The sequence below is a fragment of the Oryzias melastigma genome, linkage group LG19, assembly GCF_002922805.2.
Source record: "Oryzias melastigma strain HK-1 linkage group LG19, ASM292280v2, whole genome shotgun sequence".
In the NCBI taxonomy this organism is placed as follows: domain Eukaryota; kingdom Metazoa; phylum Chordata; class Actinopteri; order Beloniformes; family Adrianichthyidae; genus Oryzias; species Oryzias melastigma.
In genome coordinates this window covers 13,546,566-13,572,426 of record NC_050530.1, presented here as the reverse complement: position 1 = coordinate 13,572,426, position 25,861 = coordinate 13,546,566, and the positions used below count along the sequence as shown (strand labels likewise).

General features: G+C 40.4%; 1 protein-coding gene across 5 annotated transcripts in view; it reads left to right on the top strand.

Moving 5' to 3' along the window:
* The window catches only part of usp54b (ubiquitin specific peptidase 54b), a 69,970-nt gene extending 44,120 nt beyond the window's left edge, over positions 1-25,850 (top strand). For 4 of the 5 annotated variants that reach the window (XM_036217090.1, XM_036217089.1, XM_024285216.2 and 1 more), the window contains 13 exons: positions 19-165; positions 4,792-4,941; positions 5,373-5,565; positions 5,716-5,898; positions 6,180-6,399; positions 7,938-8,318; positions 8,602-8,729; positions 8,799-8,957; positions 15,472-15,619; positions 19,148-19,935; positions 20,415-20,536; positions 20,613-20,744; positions 24,022-25,850. In XM_036217090.1, coding sequence (XP_036072983.1) covers positions 19-165; positions 4,792-4,941; positions 5,373-5,565; positions 5,716-5,898; positions 6,180-6,399; positions 7,938-8,318; positions 8,602-8,729; positions 8,799-8,957; positions 15,472-15,619; positions 19,148-19,935; positions 20,415-20,536; positions 20,613-20,744; positions 24,022-24,108 — 2,838 coding nt within the window. In that variant the 3' untranslated portion in view covers positions 24,109-25,850. Of the gene's footprint in view, positions 1-18; positions 166-4,791; positions 4,942-5,372; positions 5,566-5,715; positions 5,899-6,179; positions 6,400-7,937; positions 8,319-8,601; positions 8,730-8,798; positions 8,958-15,471; positions 15,620-19,147; positions 19,936-20,414; positions 20,537-20,612; positions 20,745-20,949; positions 21,089-24,021 lie in introns of all 5 variants that reach the window. The other variant, XR_004949737.1, reaches the window with a different exon arrangement.
* The last annotated feature ends 11 nt before the right edge of the window (positions 25,851-25,861 follow it).

The window sequence follows — 25,861 nt, the reverse complement described above, 5'->3', positions numbered from 1 at the left end:
CCTTGTGTTTTTCGGCAGAGTAACTGTGGAGAGGTGTTGCGTATCCGCCGGGTCCTCATGAACTCGCCGGAGATTGTGTCCATCGGGCTGGTGTGGGACTCCGACCACTCTGACCTGGCAGAGGACGTCATCCACAGCCTGGGAACCTGCCTGCGACTGGGAGATGTAAGCCCATCATCGCTGCATGCACCTCGGGGTTCTTTGGGAAGTTTCAAGTGGGACAAACTCAACTGCATTTCTTCTGCATTTCGTAGAAGTTTGAGTTCTTTTTCCATATCGATGTGCAGCAAAACTAGATGTCCCGATCAGGTTTTTTTTAGATTCAGTCATTTGTTTTTGCTGATACCAAGTCCTGATCTGATACTTTTGTAACACATTTAAAATTCATACTATTTTTATTTTAACAACCCTATTTTATCATTTTCATGTAAGCGGAGCACTTCTGTGGAGTAGTTTGGAGAATCAAACAAAACAATCAACCAGAAAAATTTAGTTAACCATAATCTAGTAAAAACTGGTGATAATTAGTCATGTCAGAAAGTTTAGTGACTGTAACTTTAGGGACTTCAGATCTATTGAACACTTTTGATCCAACAGGATTTATATCTTAATTAAAAATTTGTAAAAATTAATGATAACTTTCTTTTAATTATTGTTGTAGCATGGCTTTAATGGTGAGTTTTAGTTACTGGCTTATTTCAACCATTTGTTAGTTTTTTTTCTTTTCTTTTTCTTTTTTTAGACCGCGGATTTCTTTTCCAATTTTCCAGGAGCTTGCTCTTTGTAGACGGTCCCTTAGCGAGACAAGAGTAAGTCTCATTAAAAATAAGCAAAAAATCCAATCTTTTTTCTATTGAGATGCATTTATGTGTTATTGTTTGGGTTAAGACAAACCAATAGACACTTGCTGTCAGTTTTAAACATTAATCGATAGATTTATTGATCCCGGAAGTCAGAATCTGAGTATCTTGCTGACTTTACCAAACTGTTTTTGTGCCCCTCCTGCTCAAACTAGTGCTGTTTTCTGCTTCACTTTACCACAATAAACATAAAATTATATGCAGATTTCTAGTGGAATAATTATCCATAATAATAACCTTGAAATATCATAATGACAATAAAATAAAGATTCAAACCCTGTTTGAGGTTTGCTTACGATCAACTCTAAATCCACGTGATTTCTGATCATGTGATCAAATCGGCACATTCCTATCAAAAACGTCTTCATTCAAATTATTGATGATGTAGCTATTGGAATGAAGTGGTATCTCATCATACAAGATAAAGTTCTTATTTCCTCCCACTCCGTTTTGGAACAGTTTTTAGTAGAAACTTATGAACAGCAGTGACTTAGTATATTTTTTTTTTAACTTCTCTTTCTTTCAAAAAAAATTTTTAAGTGTGGTTGAAACTAACAAATTAATTTATAATAATATGACTTCACCTAAATTTACTCAAACTTCTCTGATTCTTGATTGGCATCAAACAGAACCTAAAGAGGTTCCTGGCTTCAAAATATGATTATGAACAAGAAACGTTCAGGAATAATAATAAAATTACATTGTATTATTATTAGCCTAAAATCAAACTTCACATCAATATTTAATCCCAACACTTAAGGTTTTTTTTCTAAATACAAGTATAGACAATGTTATTTGTCCACTTTTAGATTTGTTCTATTTCTGGAACTAAAAACAACTCCTTGGTTTAAGTTTGTCTATTTTTTCCTAAATCTTTATTTTTTTTATCTCTTTTTTTTAGATTCATCTTAAAAATGCACCTTTTTTTTTGGTTTGAGAAAAAAACAATTCATTGCAATTTTCCGTGTTTTTTTTTTTTTCTTTTCTTTCCTTTTTAAATTGTTCTGTGTCCTGATTGGCTGGACACCTTGTCAGTCAGTCTCCTCCGTCTCCTGTCGACATTCGTGCAGTTGTCCAAATCTTCATAAATCTTAAATCCGATCAGATCTTTAGTTTCACTGGACAAAGTTTTCTTTTAATATTTGAAAATTTAAACAAGAGGGAAAAGTGTGAAAAACATCCTTGAAACATCTGTAATCCTACTTTGCCGACTTCATCTAATGCAGGTTATTTTTAGAACGTAACCCCACGATAAATGACGGAACACCGTGTTCCCAAACCGATTTAAAGTTTTGTCAAAGCGATCTAAACCAACAAAACTCTTCATCTCTGAAATCATTTTAGAACCAAATTCTCGTTTGAACTCTTAGTAAAGGAAAAAACGGTCGTCGTTTCCTCGTTTTTGCGGTGAAGTGATCTTACTTCATCCTGAAAAGGGTTCGTTGGTGTTATGTTTGAGCGTGGCCATGGTGACTCCACCTGAGGCGGTGATTAGAGACGCTCATCCGCAGTGACGCCGGCGCTGTGTGAGCGCTGAGCATGTCCTGCCCGGTCTCGCACAACACCACAAAGGTCAGAGCAGCGTGTGGCGGGAACATGCACGGCCTTTAGTTGAAGAGAAAAAGTAAAGTACCCCTGCTTTGCACTGCGACTAAAAACACACATTTAAATCTGAATAAATATGAATATTCATTTGGCACCAATTAGTAATGGCACACAGGGTCACATGACACATAAAAGAGCATTTATTAAAACCATAAGCTATGCATTTTTGATCAAATAAGAATAAATTAAGCTGTAGATATTCAACTTAAATGAATGTGGTTCCTTCAGTCATGAGCATGTAATAATAATGAGTTTTGGACAATTGAAGAACAGAAGTGACTCAGAAATGTAAAGTCGTAAAGAGAACGTGATCTTTCTAAAGGTTTGATTTGGATTGAACGCTTTTACTAAATGTAACTAAAGTTCCTCCTGGGTATGAATAGGAGGCTGAAACATAGAGGCTGAAACTTGTTAGTTTCCATCAAACATTCTAGAAAAAAAAAACACAACCATGTTCTCACCGCGTTACCTTCAGGTGAACTCGTGCTTTAATAAGTCCTGACCGATGAACAGTTCTTGGAGTGTTCTGAAAAGTGCCTGAAGGTAAAGCAAAAAAAAAAACAGTGCTGATGCTACAAACCAGCCCCGGTGTGACCCGCCTTTAAATAAAACCTTTGATAGAATTGATGTATTCTAAAAAAATAACAGAAAAAGAGTAAAAAATCAAATGTCTCATACAGGAAGTTTCTCTGAGTTCTAAACCAGCAGGTTGTTGGTTGAAGTTTAGATCTGTTCATAGTTCTGCCATCAAAGGAACTGGGCTGAAGCGAAGAGTATTGGGCAAATTACATTATCCAGTGAAAGTGAGGAAAAGCATGTTGCAATTAAGATAAACTAAAAGCATTGAAATGAAAGAAAGTTGTAGACAAGGGGATCATGGGAAGTGGAAGCAGGCTTACTCCATGTCAACAGTCCCGTCCACAACTGCCACTCTGCAGAAACTATGTCCTAGAAAATAACTTTTTTTTTTTAATTTTGGCAAAAAATGGCATAATCATAATTAAAAGACTATGAGAGCAGTTTGAGAATAGATCAAAAGATCCTTTTGTAACAAACACAAACGGGAACTCGAAGTGCTGGACTTGCTTTAAAGTGAAAGCAGGAAGCAGAGTACACAAGGATCATTGTCTAAGTTTCAAAATAAGAGAGGAAGTGAAGCAGGAACACTTAAAAAATAAGCAAAAAAAAGTTAAAAAAAAAAAAAAACAACAAATATTCATAAATATATTAAATAGCCACCATCACACAAAAATAAATTTTATTTGAAAAATACATTTTTTTAGATATCAGCATCATTGCTTTTGGTGTGGCCTGAGAGAAAGTTTATTGGAAAACATCCTGGACCATCACTGCCCAATAAAAAACACACTCATGTGTAAATGTGTGTATTTACTGTTGCGTGCACACGGTGATAAACGTGCACGGCTATCACGTCTCACACACACATGTTCAACCTCTGATACTCTGTGTCACGACTGAGTAATGCTGATGCATTTTAATGCTGCGGTAACATCTCCAGCCGAATCCTAAAGTGATACGCATGAATAATGGATTAGGGAACATGAATATGTGTTATAGTGAGTCAAGTTTTTCCCCTTCTATCGTTTGTCTCCGCCTGCTGCCATGTCTGTGGTACTCATCCACTGACTTTTACGTAAAAATCGGATTGAATTTCCCTCCTTTTGTTTAGTTGAAAAGAAAACCCATCTGCCTGTCGGATCCCCTCCTTAATGTCTGACATCTGCGGGTTTTGTTTTTTTTCTGTGTTTATTGCTTCAACAGTGACGTTTGTTCCCTCTCTTCTGAAGATAGGAGGTTTTCCTGCTGAAAAGGGCTGCTTTTGTGAATAGATTTTGATTATCTTTTGTTACTGGGAGTCATTTATCAAGCAAACTGCAGAACATGCACAGGTGTCAGCTGCTGCGTGTTTGCTGCTTTTCTTTGCCGCATAACCTTGCAAAGTGAAGCTCTGTCACTTTTGGGACCTTGGGCTTTGAAAACTATTTTTTGACATTTTGACGAATAAGTTTGTCGAAGGAGCAGCTACTAAAGGTTTGCATGGAAGCGCAGTGACGCAGGACTTTAAAAAAATAAAGAAAAGGGTCAGGATGTTTAGGTCGCTGCAGTGACCTTTTGCGATGTCAGTCTTCCTGGTTTCTGTGTGGAGAGATGCCGGAATCGGCAGCATCTCCTGCAGGTGAGCAGAAATGTGCTTGTGTTCACATTTAACTCCTCTGTCTCTGTTCCCTCCTGCACACCTCCACTCTGCATGCGCCCCCTCCCGTCCTGTCGCTCTCTCCTCCTCCTCCTCTTTCTCTCTCTATAGTTGTTCTACCGTGTGACAGAGGAGAGGGCTCGCCAGGCGGAGCTCTACTTGGTGGGAATGGTGTGCTACTATGGCAAGCACTACTCCACCTTCTTCTTCCAGACCAAGATTCGCAAGTGGATGTACTTCGACGACGCGCACGTCAAAGAGGTGAGACAGTTTTGGTCCGGAGCCGGCGCTGCTGCAGCAGGAGGGAGATGCTCTTTGCAGCAGCTGCAGCTGCAGCTTTTGCCTGACAGAACTGTGCTGTGCGTTACTTTAAATACTGCATGTGTGAGTTTTTTTGGACTTAAATATTTAGGGTTCATTCGGTCTGTGCATGTCATTTAGTTGAGGGCAGCAGGACAGAGGAAAGTTAAGTGCATGGACATGCCCTTGACTCTTCATCATTCACACTTCATGCTTTAAATCAGTCAGATGATCATGAAATTTACTAATGCTGTCAAATGAATTGGGGGGGGTGCACAGCAGCACAAATCAGGTTTGACCTTCTTCTTTTGAGCCCGACAGACAGACCCCCGTCTCTTTTAGCGTGCACCTTCAAGTGTGTTTTTGTGTGTGCGTCCCCGCTGCTCCCTCAGATTGGCCCAAAGTGGAAGGACGTAGTGTCTCGCTGTATCAAAGGCCATTATCAGCCCCTGCTGCTGCTCTACGCTGACCCCCGTGGGACGCCTGTGATACTGCAGGAGAGCTCCAACCCGTGTAGCAGCTCCAACCCGCAGCTGGAGCTCCAGCACTGCAGCAGCAAAGCTGGTTACGACAGTGAAGACTCAGGTACAGAGAGAAGACCAGCTCTCAGATTTGTTGTCTTTATCGGCCGGTTGTACGAGAGCGTTAAAGCTCTGACCTTGAACCTTATTGTCCAGCCTTCGCTTCTTGAGACTGCAGAGCCAACTGACGAAGGGTCATCTTTTTTTCTGTTAGGTCGGGAGCCATCTATATCCAGCGACACTCGCACCGACTCCTCCACGGACAGCTCCAGTCACCGCACCTCTCGCAGTCGACCCCTGCATCAGTCCACCGGCAGCCACCTCTCCAGTGAGTCGCAGACCACAGTGGTCTGTAACTACGACATCGGCACGCCGCCGCTTGGTGCTGACGCTGGAGGTAAGGCTACAATCTGGAAAAGTTTTCAATATTTGCTCAAGCTTCTGCAGCGTTTCAGAGAATACAAACTGTTTAGACACTTATGGGCAAACAAGCCAGTTTTGTAGAAATTAGACGCCTTTTTTCTCCCCTTAGCCTCCTCACTTCACACGCCTCGGGTTATGCGCCTCGTTAGCCGTTATTCCAACATTCATTTGCACCGCTGTCTGTATAATTGCTCCCTGTGGGATAAATAAAGATGCTATTGGATTTAGCTGCTCCTCCTCTCCTTCGCTTTTCAGAGTCAGCACTGGAGGGTCCTGCCCGCCCCCCTTCTGCCCCCCTGCAGGAGTACAAGGAGACGGCAGTGTTCCTCCTCTCCTCCCGCAGGCCTCTCACCTCTTCCTCCTCGTCTTCTCGGCCCCTGTCCTCCTCCTCTTCGTCGGGAGTCGGGGGCTGCGAGGGCGGGGTCGGGGGGCCTCACTGGGAGGATGAAAGCACGAGCAGCGAGAGCAAGTCCAGGTACCGCATCACTGACACACATCACTTCCTTGGCTTTGAGTTTCAAATTAAAAGCAAAAAAATTAGATTGTGTAACTTTTTTTCTTTTATATTTAACAACTAAATAGCAAAAAATTAAATAAATTATAAACATTTTTATAAAAACACACAAAAATTAAGTAAAAAATAAAATAAAAGTAAAGATTTATCACTCAAATGACTGTTTAGTGATTTTAAACTGAATAAATAAAGTTTTTTATGATACAAAAAACTGTAACTTCAGAAAATACACAAATAAATATTTAATTATATACAAATGTTGGCCAGAAATGGGGCTGTGTTAAAATCATATATATTTTTATTATTAAGGTGTCTTTTTTAAATTTTTTTGTTTATTTTAGTGATTACAATTCTTTAAGATCATTTTATTGGTACACTTTTATTGTTTATAAACACAGTTTTTTCTTTTTTTAGCTTAAAACATCAGTTATGTTACAAAAATGTTTCACAACCAGCCAAAGTTTGAAAAGGAAAATTAAAGCAAATCTGATAAATCTGAAAAATCCAACATATCTGTAATCAACACACTATAAATATGTTTAAATCTAAATTTAGTTTCTTATGAAATTTGTCTTTGATGTCTTAAAATAAATCTTTTTGTCGCAGCCTATTCTTAGATACATTAGCTACTAAAACTCCATTACTTACTAAAGGTAAACGGTATATGTAATCAAAACATTACATACTGGTATTTATGATATTTTTGGGCCAAAAATTTCAAAAAACATTTTTTTTACAGTTTTATTTTTACAACCAAAGCTTGTATTTTTTCATAGGATTTGTTTTGTTTAGGTTTATTGGAAGACTCAATGCTTTAGCTATTTTAGCTGGATTTTAATTGTAAATAATAATACTCAGTCAAAAAATGGTATAAATATTAAATAGGAAAATAGATTTTTAAATTTTTTAGAGTTTTATGGTGTTTTTTTCTATTTTTGATATTTTTGATTAGATTATAGTTATCTGATTGTTGTTTTTCATTTCCTATCAGAACACGAGGATTTGAAGGTTCCTTGTTTTGAAGTGTGCAGTATTCAGGCGTGCGCCTACACAATCAGGGGGTGAAAAGTCATTCAGTTCCGCTTAATAATCTGGGGAGTGTTTTAAGGTCATTTCTGTGCAATTTGGAGTCCATCATTCCACAGTAATAATGATCAGTGATAAGTGGCAAGAAAATTCAAGATAGTAGCCAATCTCCCAGCAGATGTCCCAGTAAAACTCCCCCCAAGGTCAGACTGTGATGCTCAGATAAGCTGCGTTTCCGCCGCTGCCTCGCGCTCGCTTGACTTGTGGGATTGTATTAAAAGACTTTATTGGATCCGATCTGTTGATTCCTCAATCGTTTAACGGAAAAATAATTTAAACATCTGTACTTCAGGACCAGTAATGTTAGGTTGGGGATGTGAGGGCTGTAAGCTAACAGGAGATCTCAGCAATGGGAAAGGGGGCGGAGTCAAAAGTCCTGCCCACAACTCATTTTCTCCTCCACTGCTCCACAGTTCTTCTGGAGGCCGTTATCGGCCAACTTGGAGGCCTCGAAGAGAGGCTCTGAACATCGACAGCATCTTCACTCATCAAAGAGGCTCTTCTCTGGGCTACAACACCGTACCGGGCCATCCAGCCCCTCCGGAGTCCCAGGACTCCGTCACCCTGGCGGGACCCGTTCTTCAACCTGGGCTACCAGACGTCAAAGGGAGGGATAGCAGAGAGTTGAAGGTGGGGTTTGGGCTGGTCGGGCAGCCCAGGGCTCTGACCGGTCGGCGGACAATGGGTCCCCCTGCTTCTCCACCTATGAGAGGGGTGGAGCACCAGCCGCGACTGATCCAGAGGATGGAGAGTGGCTACGAAAGCAGCGAGAGAAACAGCAGCAGCCCTGACAGGTAGGGCCCGCGCAAATACCAATTACTGTCTCAGCCTATCCGTTTTCGTAGTTCATCATGCCCCCCCCCCCTATTTTTCTGTTCCATTTCACTTTATCAGCATAAATCTCAAACGTGACGTTAACAAGAACAAATGATCCAAAAATAGTGCTTCATAGCAACAAATGAAACCGTGAACACATTTGTCTGTCTGATTTATCTTTGTGTTTGTGTGTTGTCTCTTCGTCACGCTGTTTGTTTTTTATTTTAATTTTTTCCCTATTTTTCATTGCTGTTCCAACAGGGAGGTGGGCCAACAAAAGCCGGTGCTGATGTCCGTACCATCATGGCGTTCAGTGCCCAAATCTAAGAGCACCAACGCCATCTTGCAGGAGCTGCCGTCACCCGGCTGGGGCGGAGCCGCCGTCAAAGGTGGGCGTCTGTTTACACAGAGTCACATGCTCCTTTGTCTTGTTCTCATTTGTTCAATAAACGCTACAGCCTCAGGTCGCAGTGAACTCGACGAGCTCCAGGAGGAGGTCGCAAGAAGAGCCCGCCAGCAGGAGCAGCAGAAGCGGAAGGAGGCGGAGCGGGAAGCTGCTATGGGATTTAACCCCAAACCCAGCAAATTCATGGACCTGGACCAGCTTCAGCACCAGGGTATGAGACAAAAAATACAAATATTTTATAGAAGAAGAAATTTGTTACATTCTTTGGTACGAGTGTGTGTGTTTGTGTGTTCACGTATCTGTTACCTAATTAGGATCAGCGATGGCTTTACCACTGACCCAATGAGGACAGACAGGCTTGTTGGGATGATCAATATAGAGTGGGGCTCATAAGTTAAAATACTCAGAGATACATTTTGAGTTCTAGGCTATTAATAATACAAAAACTTTTTCCACTCATGGTTAGTGGTTGGATTAAGCTATTCGTTGTTAAACAACAGTCCTAACACTTCTTAAATAATGACACATAAACTTCTCAAATCAAACAAGTCCAAAGTTTACATACCTCAGTACTTAATACCTTCTATTTCCTCCTCTTGCATTAGTAACAGCTTGGAGTCTCTTGCGGTGGTTGCGGATGAGGTTTTGTATTTTCTCTAAGGGTAAAGCACCCCCACTCTTGGGCGAAAAACCTCAAGTTCTTTTAAATTCTTAGGCTGTCATGCCCAAAGTTTCTGTTTGAACTCCCCCCAGAATTGTTAAATGCCATTGAGGTCAGGAGACTGAGATGGTCCAGAACCTTCACCTCATTCTGTTGGAACCAGTGACAGGTGGACTTGGCCTTGTGTTACATAGCCTCTAAGCTGAAGTCCGCCAGTATCTTCATGCCTTCATCTTGGCATTAATTTTGACCAAATTTCCTGCGCCTTTGTAGCTCTCACATTCCCAAACCAACATCAACCACCTCCGTGTTTCCCAGTAGGAACAGTGTTTTTTCCATCATAGGTCTTGTTGAATTAATTCTGGTTGTAACCCCTCACTTTCCACTTCTTGATCAAAGTTCGAACACTGCTGAATGGCATTCTAAGTTCCTTGATTATCTTCTTAAAGCCTGATCCTGATTTTTACAGTTCAGTTACCTTTTCCCGTAGATCTTTTGACAGCTCTTTCGCTTTCTCCATGACTCAGGATCCAGAAAGACCACTGGATAAAGGGTCTGTTGGAGCCCAAACCTTCTATGCACACACAGTGATTTCTAACAAACGAGCCACAAGTAACCTTTAGCTGTCATTGAAACCCTTTTGTATCAGAGTATGTAAACGTTTTAATCAGGTAACTTGGGAAGTTTCTGTCATCATCATGATTTTAAAAAGGTAAACAGATTTTTTTGACAGTAAGTAGCTTCACCCAACCACTAACTATGAGTGGAAAAACATTGTGTTATCAGTCATATTCTGTGAAAAATTACCAAAGAATTCATCATTTCTCATAGAGAATATAAACTTATAAGCAGTATCATAATGCTGATAATGCCTTTGTGTAAGTACCGATAATAAGTGGAAAAATTGCAGTCAAAGTTTCCCAGTTTTATTTAAAGAAAACCGTTTCCATTTGAACTGTTATTGCAGGTTTTTATTTAAAGGTTTATGGTCTCGTCTGGTGCCACAGTAACTTGTCTATTCACCCTTTTCTTTGTCTGACCTCAAATTTGTCCTAGTTCACATCTACTACTCACATGTCTGACAGGTCCAGTTTTACTCTGTACAGATTAAAAAGAAAGAATTAATTACGTGTAAACCTAAAGAAGACGTAAAAAGTAGGGATTTCTTTTTTTGTGGGCTTTATGCAACACATTTGCTAAAGGTTTGTGTGCAGAAGAGAATCATGCATATAAAAATACATTTAAAAACAAAAGTGAATCATGTTGCACCGGTGTGTTGAGAACACCTGTGTGTGTGTTTGAGAAGTTCAGACATAAAACAAGAAACTTGTTTAAACATTTTAGAATTTCTACTTACATCACAATTAAGGATGCTAATATTTATGCTTGTACTAATCTTATTTTTTTCTTAAAATTAATGTTATTTATATTAGTTACATCTTGATTTGTTTTTCTATTGTAGTTTGTTTGGAGGCAGACCAGCACTAAAACAGTCTTTCTTGCAGAATAAAACTGGAATTCCTCAGTACCTTTTTTTGACTAAAGTAGAATTTCATTTTCACAATTGAATCCAACTGACTTTAATGATCTGCTGCCTTTTTTGTTATTTTTATATTTTTTTATTCTGTTAGTTATAGTACTTCAGCAGGAGCTACTTCGTGGTTAGCTTGAAAATCTAAACATTTACTCTTCCATTATTTATTACCAAAAAAAATATTATTTTTTCAGTTTAGCATTCAGCTATAAGAACATCCATGTTTGAAATTAAGCCTCATGTTGTACCTTCTAGTTCTTTTCAAATTTTTCACATTTTTGAAGTAAAACAAAACACTGTTCCTTTTTTGGGAGGGTTTATATATTTTTTCCAAGATTTGACGTATAAGACATATATCAGATTCTAGTGTGAACTGAGTTGTGCTTGGAGAGAAATATAATCGTAAATACTTAAAAAAATCTTAATTTTTTAAGTGTTCAAAAATGCTAATTGTCAAAAATGTTAACATAAATAAATAAACTAATTGTATTTATATATTTGTGCTAAATACAAAAAGTGTTTCATAGCCAATTAAAGACAATCTTTCTTTTTTAGACGACGTATCAATTAAAATCAAAAGTAATGTCAAAATACATTTGAAGAAATTGCTGGTGTATAAAATGCAGGCTCAGAGTATAATTGTTCAGATCTTAAATATTGATTGTGTTATCTTGGGTGTGTTTCATTTTACTCTGTTTTTAGTGTTGTTTTTATCCTTTTTTTGTCTTGTTTTACCCCTTTCTGATCTCAGTCATGACACACCAGGTTCAGATTAACAATCAACACAGCTGTTTCTAATTCAGCTAATTACTCCCCTCTACATTTAAGTCCATGATTGCAGGCTCTCATTGTCTGATCCTTGTTGGAGTGATAGTTGTGGTGCCGCTAAACAGGCTTAAGTTTAGTCATTTTTACTAATTATGTCAATACTCTTTGTTATTCCCTGTTAACTGACACACATGACAATACATTTGAATTTAAGCTAACAAAAATCAAGTAGTTAGTTGTTTTATATTATTGTTGCCACTAAATTAACATAAAATAGTTTTAAGCTTTTTTATTACTTATTCTTAATAGACACAAATATTTTACAAGTTTTTACACATGCAAATCCCACCAAAATATCTTCCTTTGGTTAAGAAAGAGGGGTTGTGGGGGAGACACTAACTTGTGGGCACATTTCTAAGTTAAACAATTTGAACAGTAGACATAAAAATATTATCATTAACAATGATTTTTTTTTTTTTTTTTTTTTTTTTTAAATTGTCCGTCAGAAAAACATTTGACAAATTCCTTTTGTGTCCTACATGTTTTCCTGCCCCACAGGTTTATGCTAAACACATAAATAGGGAGCATATTATTGTTCAGGTTGTATCTGAATTCCTTCACCACTCATGACTCGGTGCACTATATAGTGTGTTCGCCATTTAATAGAGCTGTTGGATTCTACAACTCCAAAACTGAGCGCCCTAGAAATTTCCCAGAATTTCCAGTGGAAAATCAGTTATCCTCCTTTGAAGCGTTAGCCGCATTAGCGTATTCACAACACCTGTAACTCCCAAGCTTGTTTATAACACATAAAAATACAGACAGGTGTCACTAAAACAAACGTTACTTTAATTATGGTAACTCCTAAACTTGTTCACAACTCATAAAAAAAACACAATCTGACACACACGTTAGCGTATTTATGAAAAAACCCAACCAAACATTTTGACAGACCGCCTCTCAAAATTGCTTAATTCAAATATAAGCATTATACGGTCCGCTGTTTTTTTGTTTTAAAGCTTTTAAGTGCACCTTAGATTGTGGAAAATACGGTTGTCTTTCAGGGATTAGGGAGTACTGAGGGAATTCCGATTTAGCCCCCGACTGAAGAAAGTTTATACTTTCCTCTAGGAATTCTGGGATTTTTTTTTTTCACTACATTCAAGCTCAGAGAAAATAGTTTCTCTCCCTGCAATCATCCACATTATTGTCCATGTATTCATGTACTCAGTCATGAAATCTCCAGTGACTCCCAAGTTTGGTGTGTACACGCCGTCAGACTCAGATGACAGCCATGCGTGCCTGCTTACAGAATTTATTAGGCCCGTTAAATCTCACACACAGGACAGTCAACAGCTTTATTTGTCTATAAAATGTTATTGTTGTCGATATGTGTTTGTTTTTTTATGCAAATTTGGTTTGTGTGCCCATAAATGACATGTTCTGTGAGTGGCTTTTAGCGGAACTGTTGGGTGTCAGTGTGTTTACTGAAGTAGCGCCATCCGAATCTGTGTCAGGGACTGTGTCGCGTCCTGTCTGTCCCGCTGCGTGCGCTTCAGTGTCTTTACCCTCATGCATTTGACGCACACGCACTCCAGCAACACACACATATACAACCTTGATGAAGTGAAAGGACTTGTGAAGGAACAGATGGCATCATTATCAGTGCAATTACGTAACAGAATTTGAGTTCTCACATCCGTATCGACGGATTCAGCCAGACCCCCGAACAATCTGTTTCAGTGTTTTAGAGGATGTTACAGCCAAGGAGCAGAGCTGCCATCAGCTATCCTCTATTCTGCCTCTATCATTCAAAAGTGTGCAAACACAAGCCAAGATGGATGAGAGCTGCTCTTTTGTTGTCTTCCTCTGCATCTTTTATACTCGGCTAACAGTTTTCAAAGTAAGTTCACGGCTCGGCCTTAAAAAAAAAACAAATTCAAAGACTTTTCTTTCCTGTCTGGCGTTTGTGGCCTCATGAATATTGATTGCCTCAGTATTGCTCCTTCCTTATTTAATGTTGGGTTTGAATTACTGCGTAGCTAGAAGAAAAGTGGATATACCAATGCTTTTACAGAGTTGCAAAGTGGGAAAGAGACCAAAAAGTCTGGAGGTGTTATAATTCCCCCCATGTGTGGGTTTTTGCATGCAATATTATCCTCAGGGTACGATTGGATTTTACAAAGCATGCAAAAAGTTATTGGCATCGTAATGGCTAATATTAGCTTAAAATTATATATCGGATGTCATCCCAGTAGTTTAAAAGTGCTGATTTTATTTAAATGTTCAACACCTCTTTCCCCAAGGGAAGGGGGGTGAAACTGTCAGCAGTGTGGACATGTCTGAAATCATCTAGTGCAGACATCGAAACTTCTGTTTGCAACAAAGAGTTGTGTTAGATTCAAACACACAAGTGGGTTTTTGCACTGTCAGCACTTCATACTTGAAGCGTTGCTGAATTCATTAATTCGAACTTTATTTTGAAAACCAAGCTGCCTTTTAGTGCAAAACTTCCTGCTACCGTGGCGTGATGGTCACTTTTATTCATTGAATTTAGTCCTATCCACAGGAAAAACAGAAAACTAAGAGGTCATAAATTGTGTGTTTTTGTAAAACATTTTACATGGAGGAGTGTTCTTTTATTCTTTCTATTGAGCATTAAACAAAGCAGTAAATATTAGCATTTTACTGTAATATATTTTGAGATTTATCTACGCCTAATATCCCAGATTGCAGTTACACTAATGACTTATAGAGTTGATGAAGACATTTGTTGCTGAGGGAGATATTTGGGACACATACACCAGATGATTAGACGCATCGATTCTTTAGCGACTTGGATGTTAATCTGTGTTGACTGAATTAAGTCTTGCAAAGACACAGAGGAACGTCTTTCACGTCAGTCCTATAGAAGTCACAACTGCCCTTAAGGTTTGGGCAAAAAATGGGCAAATTTGGGTTGGGCAGCCATGTAGACCACAGAAATATCAAGATTATAGAACACTTGGTGAGCCTGTAGAGGGAAACTGGTATTTTTTTCTGTGGGTGACATGTCATACTGAACACTTAGGGGATCAGAACACATGAAACTGGACACCAAGAGGATAAGGAACAGTTTTAGTAAAGAAAAGAACTGTTTACTTTAAAGAAAAGAAAAATGAAATGATTAGTTTGCTGGTTCAAACAGAAAAAGAAGTAAAAACAAAGGGATTGTAATGGACCTACAATCGATGCTTTTCATAGAGAGCACAACAACCGATTCCATCTACAAAATGTCTTTTAGTGAGTCTGTGTACTGTAACTTTATGTAGTTTGTTCCTGCTTTTAAGTAAGTAAAGTAAATGTTTGTTTCTTTGTGCAAAATCTTGTCAAACTGCATTTTGTTTTGATGCTTTCTACATTTTTTCCTTGCTCTCTTATGAGTTGTGTGGGCAGAAATGACAGAGACGCCCCAAATTAACTGTCCCCGTTTGCAACTCTGTATTTGTGGAGAATAGACACGTGCACAGACTTACAGTAGAGGAGCGTAATGCATGCAGGCGTCCCCATAACCATTACTTCTGCTCCACTTTTCTTCTCCTTTCTCTGTCTCACTTGTTCTTTCATCCACATGTTTTGTGTCCGTCCTAATCTCTAACGCTCATTCTTTCCCCTGTTTTCTTTCCTCCTCTGCTCCCTCACTCTTCTCTTCTCTGCCACTGTCATTATATCCTTCTGCCTCTTCTCTTTTTTTATCTCTGGCTCTGTTGTTAACATCCTCAGCTGTGCTCAGACCCCTGCATGAGGCTAACGCTCATAGCGGATTGGCTGTAGCTGCGTGCATGAGGAGCACTGGGGGCCCAATCAAACGCAGGCAGGAACAGGAAACGGAACGGGAGTCAGCAAGCGCCTGCCCACAGGGGCCATGCAGGTACCACCTCTGTTCCCCCTTCTGTGTCTGCAGCGGTGCCTGTATCCGATCCACCTCGGGTTCTCCATCCCCCTCCCCTACCCTCCCGTTTTTTTACTTGGTGTGTGTCCTCAGCTCAAGCCGTTCTCAGAATCACCTCAGGACCACTCCGTGTGAGTCCTGAGGGGGGCTGGCTGTCTAAAAATGCCTCTATGCCATCCCATGTGTGTCTTCAGCTCTGGCCGGCCAAAAATCCCCACGAGCCCTGTTTTCTGTGACACCTCAGCGCTGCGCTCACATCCTTCTGTTTGTGTTTTTGTTAGTTCTCAAACGCACACTCCCTTTAACAGTACACAGGTACTCAGTGTGTTTGTTGCAATGCAGTACAATTTTGCTTTGCTGCGTTGGCATTGAAAAGAAAAGTAAAGCAGAGCTGCTCTCAGCTTGTGTGCCTCAGTGCTTCCCCTCATTGTCGTGCATCTCTTTGTAGCTGTGTGCTGCCGCTCTGCTTCTAATGTGCTGCTGATCTCTCCCTCTGTGAAGCTGCGGTCCGTCACTCTGTCCTGTGACGTGTTTGTGTGGTGAAGTCAGTCTAACTGTTTCTCCCCTTTCTGTCACAAGCAGGCACTGATGTCTCACCAACTTTACATTTTTAAAGCTACAGGGAGGGTTTCTTCTCCTCAAAAGAGTATATGTGAGTGCTAATAGATGAAGATGATGAAGTCTTTCAGAAAACAAGCTGAGAGATATTTTAAACCTTTACTCCAAAATGATAAATTAGCCTAAAAAACTAGATTGGTTATTGATGTTAATTCGAACACCAGAATAATTATGCCAAAAAGACCAAATAAGTTGAGTCAGATGTCACTGAAATAAGCTAAAAATGTTATAGAACCTAAAACTGTTATTTAATGTATGTTTAGGTACCATTTTTCTGAGTGTGTGAATACCTGTAGTTTGTAGTTTGATGGCTCTTTAATATTTAAAAGACTTGTAAATTGAGTAAAAAAAAACTATTTTCAAATATACAAGACAAAACCTAAATATAAGTACAATTTTTTTTTCTTTCTTCTGGTTTGGGACATTCCACAGAAGCACAACTTAGAAAAAAAATGTTTTTCATATTTTAAATATTTCATTTCTGCTGAATGTGATAATAAACCCAATTGTTTTTTTAAATCATTTTAATATTAAAATAAATTATCTGATTTTTAGTGTCGTGGCTGCAATATAATGTATTGAAACAGTTATTTTTATAATGTTCAGTATGACTGATAAAGTCTAAAAATTATAACAAACAGTCAAAGAATAGCACTGCTACAGACATTTTTTAACAATATCTTTTATTTTTTTACGGAAACAAAATATTTCTAAAATAAAGTTGTTTTTTTAATGACAGCTAAGCATAAACAAGCATCAGAAGAGTAAAACCATCTTATCTACCAATGTATTTATTTTTTTCATTTACCAAATCCGAACTTTGCAAACACATAGAGCCATAGTTCCTTTCAAAAAATCCCTTTGTCCTCCAATTGCCTTTTTTGTTTTTACTCAGTAAAAGTCATGCATACTTTAAACCACTTTAGTATTCTTGTTCAAAATTGCTTCAGAGAAACTACAGACAATAAAACAATAAATTCTAAATTAAACCAACAAATAATCGAATTAAAATAGAAAAATGATTTTCAAAATAAAATAAAATAAATGTTCTGCTACACAATAATCATAAGGGTTTTTAACAGAACATGTCTGAAGAATAAAAGACTTTATATATAGTGGGAGCGGTATTTCTTAATAACAAACCGCAGGTCAGTTTTACTTAAAGTGGTTCATTTAAACCACAGGCCTCGAGGCCCAGTATCTTATGTTTTCCAACAAACTTACCAGTGTAGCTTCTAATCAGCAAAATCTGATCCGGGTAATCTGGTGCAGGTTTGGGTAGGGGTTCTTTAAAAACTAGCAGGATGGAAGCCCTGAAGCACCAAAAATAGTTCAAAAACACACCTAAATGAGGCTCTTCCTTTTCTAGATCTTCTCTAAGAGTTCAAAAGCTGCTCCCTTAATCAACTGAAGCTTTTTGCAGCTAAAAAGATGGAAGAGAATGATCAGTAGCTCGCATTTGGTTCTACTCTGAGTTTTATTAGAGGCTCAATTTAAACTGTTGCAGAACTTTTAAAAAAGTTAATCCATCTGTTAAAGGGGAACTTAATGAAAAGTGTAGGTGGAAGTAAAGCTCTCAGCACTCAGCTTCTTTTATTACCTTCCTCCTCTCCTTTATTGATCAACACGAGCTCCTGATTTATAGCTTACCGCTGCAAAGCCCTTCTGGGTAATTACTAGGACTGAAAAGAGACAGGAGAGTTAATGGGGGGGGGCAGTGGCGTAGACACACGACTGTAGACGCCGCAGAATAGACTTGTTATTTGCACATGTCAACACTCAATTCTGAGAGTCATGGCAGACTGGATCCTCTAGTGTTCGATTTGTGTCAAATTTTCCACATGTCAGCGATTTAGTGAGTAGGGCGGCCATTTTTTTTTTCATACTCCACAGCAGATCTAAGCGTTGAGATGCTGAGATCGGACACTTGAGCTTCTAGGGGTGTGACGATTCATTTTAGTGATTGGAGTAATATCTTGATTTGTGGTTGACGATACGATTCATAGTTGATTTTGGCTAATTTTTTTAACGATCCAATTTGATCCATTACATCACAATAATGCAAAACAGATCAATATGAGAACATTATAACACACAGTATAGTCACACATCTTTGCAAAGTTCAGTTTTTCCACACATTGGATGTAATGATGGCTTAATCGTTTTTGCTGCCATCACACGTGTGTTTTTGTTTTTAGTTTATTGCAAAATCAACGTACCGTGCCTCAATCCAAATTATATTTTTGATAGATAGAATTTATTCCGGACGCAATCAATAAATCTACATTAAAACAGCACAATTTAAAAAAAATACACAAGTTAAGAACAATATACAAAAAATTACAATAATCAATAAAACTAAATTAAAAATGTAAAATGGCACAAATACACAAGTTAAGAACAGTATAAAAAAATTTAAAAGTTAATAAATATTAATTATATAATGCACCATAATTAGTTAAAGGGACAGTCCCTCCAGTGTCTCCATATTTTTGACTGAAAGCGTATGGCACTAACTCTAACGAACGCTCAATATTGATACAGTTTATTTCATTTTGAATCAATTTTACAATGGTGTAACTCCATTTAGCTCAATTTCAGACAGATCAATCTGGTTGAATCTTAGAAATATAAAAATGAATGAAGTCGATTCATCGTTTCACCCCTAAAGCTTCTGGCCTGTTACTGCAGCTGAGCTTGTGCTTTACCTACGCACGCATGACCCCCCCAACACGAAGCAGTGCTTGCATGAGGCTGCCACACCTGTTCTGTGTGTCTGCTTGTTCGGGCTTCCCTCTGAGACGCCTCACCTGATGTCTGAAGCAGCTGCGCTCATTTCTGTGGTGCTCCTCCTGCTGCTGGCTGACCCTCACCCTCTCTGTCGTCCAGTGAACAGCCTGACTCAGTCCAAGTACTGCTGACGCCCAGTCAGGAGGAGGAAGAGGAGCAGGCCACGCCCGGCCCGCACGCCGCTCCGGTCCAGGACCTGCCCCCTCCTCCGCCCTACCGACCTGCTTCCCCTCGATCTGCGCTCACCCTCAACCTCACTCATCCTTGTGGCCCTTCCAGCCAGGAGAATGGGCAAGGGGGGTGCATGAGGAGGAGAGGGGAGGAAGGTGAGGATGGAAGGGAGGGGACTGGGGTGAGGTTGTGTGAGCTGCTGCAGGCTGGGGGGGTCAGCGTGAGACCCCTGGGGAAGCACTTAGCCATCTCCCTCCCCTCTCTCCCTCTGCGTCTCTGGGACACCACACACACCTCACAACCTGCACACACTCCGACGCAGCCCTCATCGCCGCCCTCGTCCCCCCCACCGCAACTCCCAGGGCAAAAGAAGCCTTTCACCCCGCTGTGGCAGCCCCCCCAGCCCCACTCCCCCGACGTCAGTGCTTGCCAACGGAAACACCACGCTGCCGCCACCGCAGATAGCGCCGTGCGCCACTGGTCCTCCTGGAGCCTAGACCGCCCCGATGCCGTGGTGACGCCGTACGACACGCCCCCCGACCGCTGTGTTCCCATCATGCCGCAGAACCACAGCTGCAGTTGTCAGTCTTGTCCGGGGCACCACAGCTCCCAGCATGCCCAGGGGCAGCGCGCCGATCCCTGCTGTGAACGCGATGAGGCTGAACTGTCTGAGCTCGACTCCCTTTACCAGGCCAGCCTGCTGGCTGGAAAGACAGGTACACAAACACACACAAACCCAAGCAAACACAATAGTTTCTCATGCTATGTTCACACTGGGCACAGAAACACGTTCAAGCAACCACTCCAATGAAAAGTCTATGTAGACACATGGAAGGTTTGTGATCGCTCGGTTATTGAATCGCCCTGATGGCTGGAAAACATCACATATACTGATGACATCATCCACCAATGGAATTTTGCACCTGTAGTGCAATCACATAATTTAACCTAAACTTATTTAGTGGATTAGAGTACACAATGATGGAGCAAACTCTGTCTAGAGAAAATGTCTTCAGTACTTCAATTGTACACCAAGCCTCTATTTGTTAAAAGCATGTTCAATATTGGCCATTTAGTGTATTCTTGAATATGCACCACATGCCCGGTATGCACGTAGCATCAAATATGAGTTTTTTTTAAGCTGAGCAGGCTTTTTTTCTTTTTGCTCCATTTTGGACTTCCTGTGTGTTTTTAGGCTGCAGCCCATCAGAGAGGCTCATTTTCAGAGTGGGGGGGCAGGCGCGCTCCAAGACCCCCAATGCAGACATGGAGAGGAGTGTGTACGGGGCAGACAGCACCCCCACCTACCTCAACAAGGTATCAAAAAGAATTACTCAGAGCGTTCACTCTATTACTTTTTCTGTCATTTGATAGCCATTTTGTTCCTCTACAGCCAATGAAATCATGGGATCCACACTTTGGGGCGGGGCCTGATGATGGGGAGCACCAGGGGCGAATGGGACGCAGCCTGAGTGGGACAGTTGTGACCTCCCGCCACAATCGCTTGACTGCAACCCGCAGTTTTGTAAGTTGGACTTCCTGCACCTTGCTGCCCCCTTGTGGTCACGCTGTCAAATCACACCTGCCTGACTTATCACCTTTTACACTCTGTGTGCTCTTCTCCTCTTGCTGTCTATCTCGCACGTTCCGTTTGTCTTGCTTTTTTTAACTCCAGATCTTCATCCTTGTCTGTACTTCTCCTCCTCTCCTGTCTTCTGTTTCTCTCTAAGGTGAAGCCGGCTGATGCCAGTGCCTCTCCTTGCTTACTTCCTCTCTTCTGAGTCCCTGTTGCTATTCCACTCCTCATCACCTCCTCCATCCTCCTCATCACCAACACCTTCATCATCACTTCCCTTCACCGCTTTCAAGGTAAACACTATGCTGAGCTTCTGTTTTTGTTCCACATTCCAGAGGTTTACAAATTAGGTCAAAATAAGAAAATAAGAGTCATGTTTGTAAGGGTGATGGTAATTTTAACTTTCTTTCTGCCAAATGAAACTTTACAAAATGACAGTATTTATGCAATTATATGGAAACAAAGCTATAGGTTTTTAATTTTTTAGTATTTATCCAGACATGAACATATTAAAAACTAAATTATATATTTAATTATATCCAATTTGATCTTTTATTAGAATCAGAGTCTACAAATAAAACTGACGTGAAGGCAGAGAGCAGCTGATCTGAACCCAATCCAGAACATAAACCCAAAATAGAAAAAAAAACGGAGGTGGCCTCGGGGCAGACCCAGTTCTGGTAGCAGAGATTATCTCTGCTGTCCTGGGAACACCTCAGCCCCCCTGCCCCTCACTGGGACTCTGCTGAGAGATTTCTGCAAGCCTCTCGTCTCTGAATTCTGTTAGTTTGTCTGATGTTGTGCCGTCCTGCCTATTTCTGGGTGTTATTTTGAGGAATTCCAGTTCTCTAAACTTTTCATATTTTAGATTTTGTGGCCTATTTGGGACTTAACCTTAAAAATAGAATCACTATACTGTGGCACATGTATTTATTAGGGTGCATTAACATTACAATCTGTTGTTTTCTGAACTGGATTTATTGATGATATTTAAAGCACATTTAGATTAGCAGATTGATTTAGACCAGAATCTCTTCGCTTTAGATACTCCGCTTTTATTGTCTGGTGTAAAACTCAACTAGACTCTGGTCCACTTGACAAAATGGGTCTATTTTAAAATGGACTCTAGCGTGTTTCACTTTAATGTGAACGCTCCAGAATCGATGTGGACTGAAGACTGGTGAAACCAATGAAACAGGTGGATGTTTTGAGGCTGTTAAATCTGTCATTACACACTTTATACACTTTTATCTAACAGGCAGGAACATTTTCAAACGTTTAATCTCTCAATTCAAACCTTCATTTTATTTGACACTGTAAAACAGAAATGTAAGGTGTAGAAGTTTTAACACTAGAACTGTTCTGCACTCTTGAGTCTAAGGAATGTTTTTTTTTTTAAAGTGGATTCACTCCGGTTGAATTTAAGAGGTTTTGCTTTTAGTTTGCAGGATTTAAAAAGTTTGAACTCAAAAGTAGAAAATGCCTGAAGTGTTTGCACTTAATTAACAGGCAAATAAAACCTTATTTATAGCGTTCAAGTCCCTAAACCGAGCAGCAGCAGCAGCAGCAGCAGCAGCAGCAGCAGCAGCAGCAGCAGCAGCAGTGACCTCTGCTCATTACTTCTATTTGCGTGTTCCTTTAGCTCTCACGCTCTCTGCAATGACTGATGATGTTTTCTGAACGTTTCCTGCTCCAAAATGTTTCAATCCAGCTGATCTTGCATGAAGGATGTCTGAATGTACGAGGTTTAAAGATGACGGTCTGATCTTCAGAAGTGTGGGGGCGTTTAAGGGCGAAGCAGAACTGTCAGGAAGTCAAAGAGGGAGGAGCAGTTTCTGCTCATTAGAGGTCGCAGACATAATCTTAGTGGCTGATCTCATTAGAGAAGGACTCTCATCTCATGCTTTGTGCCAAGAACAAGACCGTCAGTAAAACTCAACACTCAGGCTGTGACGTCGGGTTTACACTAATAAACCCAGCTAATTATAGATGTTTGTGTTAGATTAACACCACAATCTGTTTTTGTTTCACAGTTAGAATCACTGGATTTGGACAAAAACTTGCAAAACTGATAAACACCATGTCTGACTTGATTGTCCATCAAAAATGTTTGTTTGTTTGTTTGTTGTATTGTTTTTATGTATTTTTTTTTGTAATTCATTTGAATGAATTTGAAACGCTCAGCAGCATCAGTTTTGTTTTTGACACCCACACATTTAAATGCTGGGATAAAATTGGGAGGGGCTGCCAGATAGGGACCCGTCATTGACTGTATGTGAGAACTGGACCAAGTGAGTGTGACATCACCAATAGAAAATGGCTTTCTTCCAGCTCCAACAAAGTAAAGTAGCCATTTTTTTTATTATTTGCAAAATGGATACCGCCATGTTGAAGCTAGTAAGTAAGCAGTGATTGGTCAGTCTGAGTCAAGGTTTCTATGGCAACCGCTTTCTCCAGTTAAGCGTGAGCTTGTGGAAGTCTACACTCCTACCACTATGTAAAATCAATTAAACGTTTGAAATGTTTGATGTAAAACCACATACTTTTATCGAGGCGTGTGATTGGTCAGTTTATAACTTGAATAAATTGCACTATAGAAAAAATATCCTGAAATAAATGATCAAGAACATGTTAAAAATGGGTAACGGAGCAAAAATGGTTATTCTGACACATATAATGACTCTCCAATTCGTGCATTTAGGACTGCTTTTGGGCTCTACGTAGAAAACACACGTTAAAAGTTTCACCAGTTGAACTTGGACCAAACATAGACCCAGATTTGGTAGGGACAAATGGTGGCGTCCTTTTCAACGCACCGAAATGCCATCTGTTTGAAAAGTGATCATTGGAGTAGTCTTACCTTTGGTTAAGACTAATGGGGGATCCTTAAATAAAAACATACATAAATTGGGGAGAAACTAATGTTTGCGATTTGAGGGATTTCTGGGTATTCATTTTCAGCGCCATATTTTTCCTCTGTGGCCAGATTTGTAAAATCCAGAGCGATTTGAGCGCTTTTCTGGCCATGATGGGACCCAGTTGAGGACTGAATGGTTATTTTACTTTCCCAGTTATCAGACTGAAAAGTACAAGCAGCAAACTTAGACAAATACGAGGAGGAATTTTGATTCTGTACCCCAGAGATTCTGGCAGCCCCCCCTGTGTGTGTTGTTAGACCATGCTAGTGTGATCTAATGTCGACCTGTCGTGTTCTTTTCCTGTCCAGGAGCTGTCCGAAGGTGCAGGGAGTTTCTGGCTCTGTCTGACCGGAGTCAAGCTGCCTTCTGACCGGAATCCGGCTCTCCTCCACTAACGTTTGTGACTCCACATCCCGGCTGTGGAGCAGGCTCAGGAGGATCAAATCGAGGCCTGTCCTGTTCCTCCACATGCAATGACACACACACACACACACACACACCTGCACTGACGTAGAACCTCCCTCAGCGCCTGCAGCACCCTGCTTAGTCCCTTCTTGCCTTCCTCCCCTTCTTGTTGACCTCCTATTCTGTCTATGCAGTCAATCTGACCCCGCCCCCTCCCGACAAAACCCGAAGCCCCTCCCTCTCCTCTTTAGTACTGTTTTTCGTCTCCCTGAGGGTTTCCCGGTCTGCTCCAAGCGAACTTGTCGCCCTCCTCGGGGGAGACTCTTACCAAGTAGCCACGCCTCTTCCTCTTTCTTCACGGGCATTTAATGTTGGATGCACATGTAGCTGAACTGAGTCTGTTTCAGATCGACAGCCATATTTTTCTCTTTTCGTTCCGGGGGGGTTTGGTTGTGTTTCTTTCTTGTGTGTACGCACAGTAAATCCACCCAGACTGAACTCTTATTAGCTACAAGTCATGTACAGAAAAAACAAACCCATGTATGAAAACCTGTATGTTAATTAATAAGACCTTATGGAATGTTGATAATTAACAAATATTGATAAACTAAAAGTGGTACTTCCTCGTGTCTGCATTTTAACTAGGAGTGGAGTGCACTTCACAAGTGTCTAGCTGGAGTTTCCGTCCCCAAACCGCCTGCCAACCTAATGACAGTTCTCCCGTTTCTACCGGGAGATTAAAACAGAGAAGCGCTCGTGTTCCTGATTTGACATTTTCCTTTCTTTTGTATCTATCTGCCTGTCTTGCTTTAATTTGTTCCAAAAAAAAAAGGTATTTCTGATGGAATGTGAAGAAGTAGGTTTGGTTTTTCTTGTGGGAAGCAGATGACTTAAGTGCACTTTGAGGGCGTAAGTGCACTCTGTGAGGGGACAGGACGAATGGGTTTTACTCCAAGGCCTCAGGTGAACTTCAAACGATGGGGGTTTAGAGATTGTTTTATGAAAAATAAAAAAAGTAAATATGTTCATATTCAGCCCATATATATAAATATGCTTTATAATTGCGTATTAGAGGTATATTTTCAGCCTAACTTCAGAGATGTCAGACATTTTTCATTGGTATAAAGAAATCCTGCTCTGTGTGCATTTATAATGATGCATTGTGACATAACTAAGCCCATGTAAAAACAGAGTTTTTCATGACTTTACTGATGGATTGTTGTAACTAAACCAAAGGTTGGCTTGTTTTTCTTTTTTCATTCCGAGGTCACGATGTGTTCTTTGTTTTTTGGATGTGAGAGAATGTAGCCAATTGTAGCGCATGAGTCCGCTATGCAAATCAACCTTCCCTCACAATCCTGCATCAGAGACAGTCTGGTGGAAGACACACCCACTCTGGGCGCGCTCCGGGGACGACGCCGAGACGAGGAGGAAGCCTCGCGTTTTTAAAGCTGCTGGTGAACTTAAAAAAAGAAGAAGAAACAAAAAAAAAAGACACAAAAAAGGGAGAAGAAGAGCGAATGAATGTAAACCAAAGGACGAAACTGTGTGTTTGCGGATGACGAGATGGTCAGAGACCGGAGGTCATTACACAGGTGGGAGGGGGGGTTTGTGGGTGTGTTTCGACTGAGTGTGTGCCAGTTTTCGGGGTGGTGTTGCTCGGGGAAAGAGGTAACCTGTATTTTTGCAATAAAGTTATTACCAATGCACTCCCACAGGGGGCGTAACCACAGCCACGTGTCT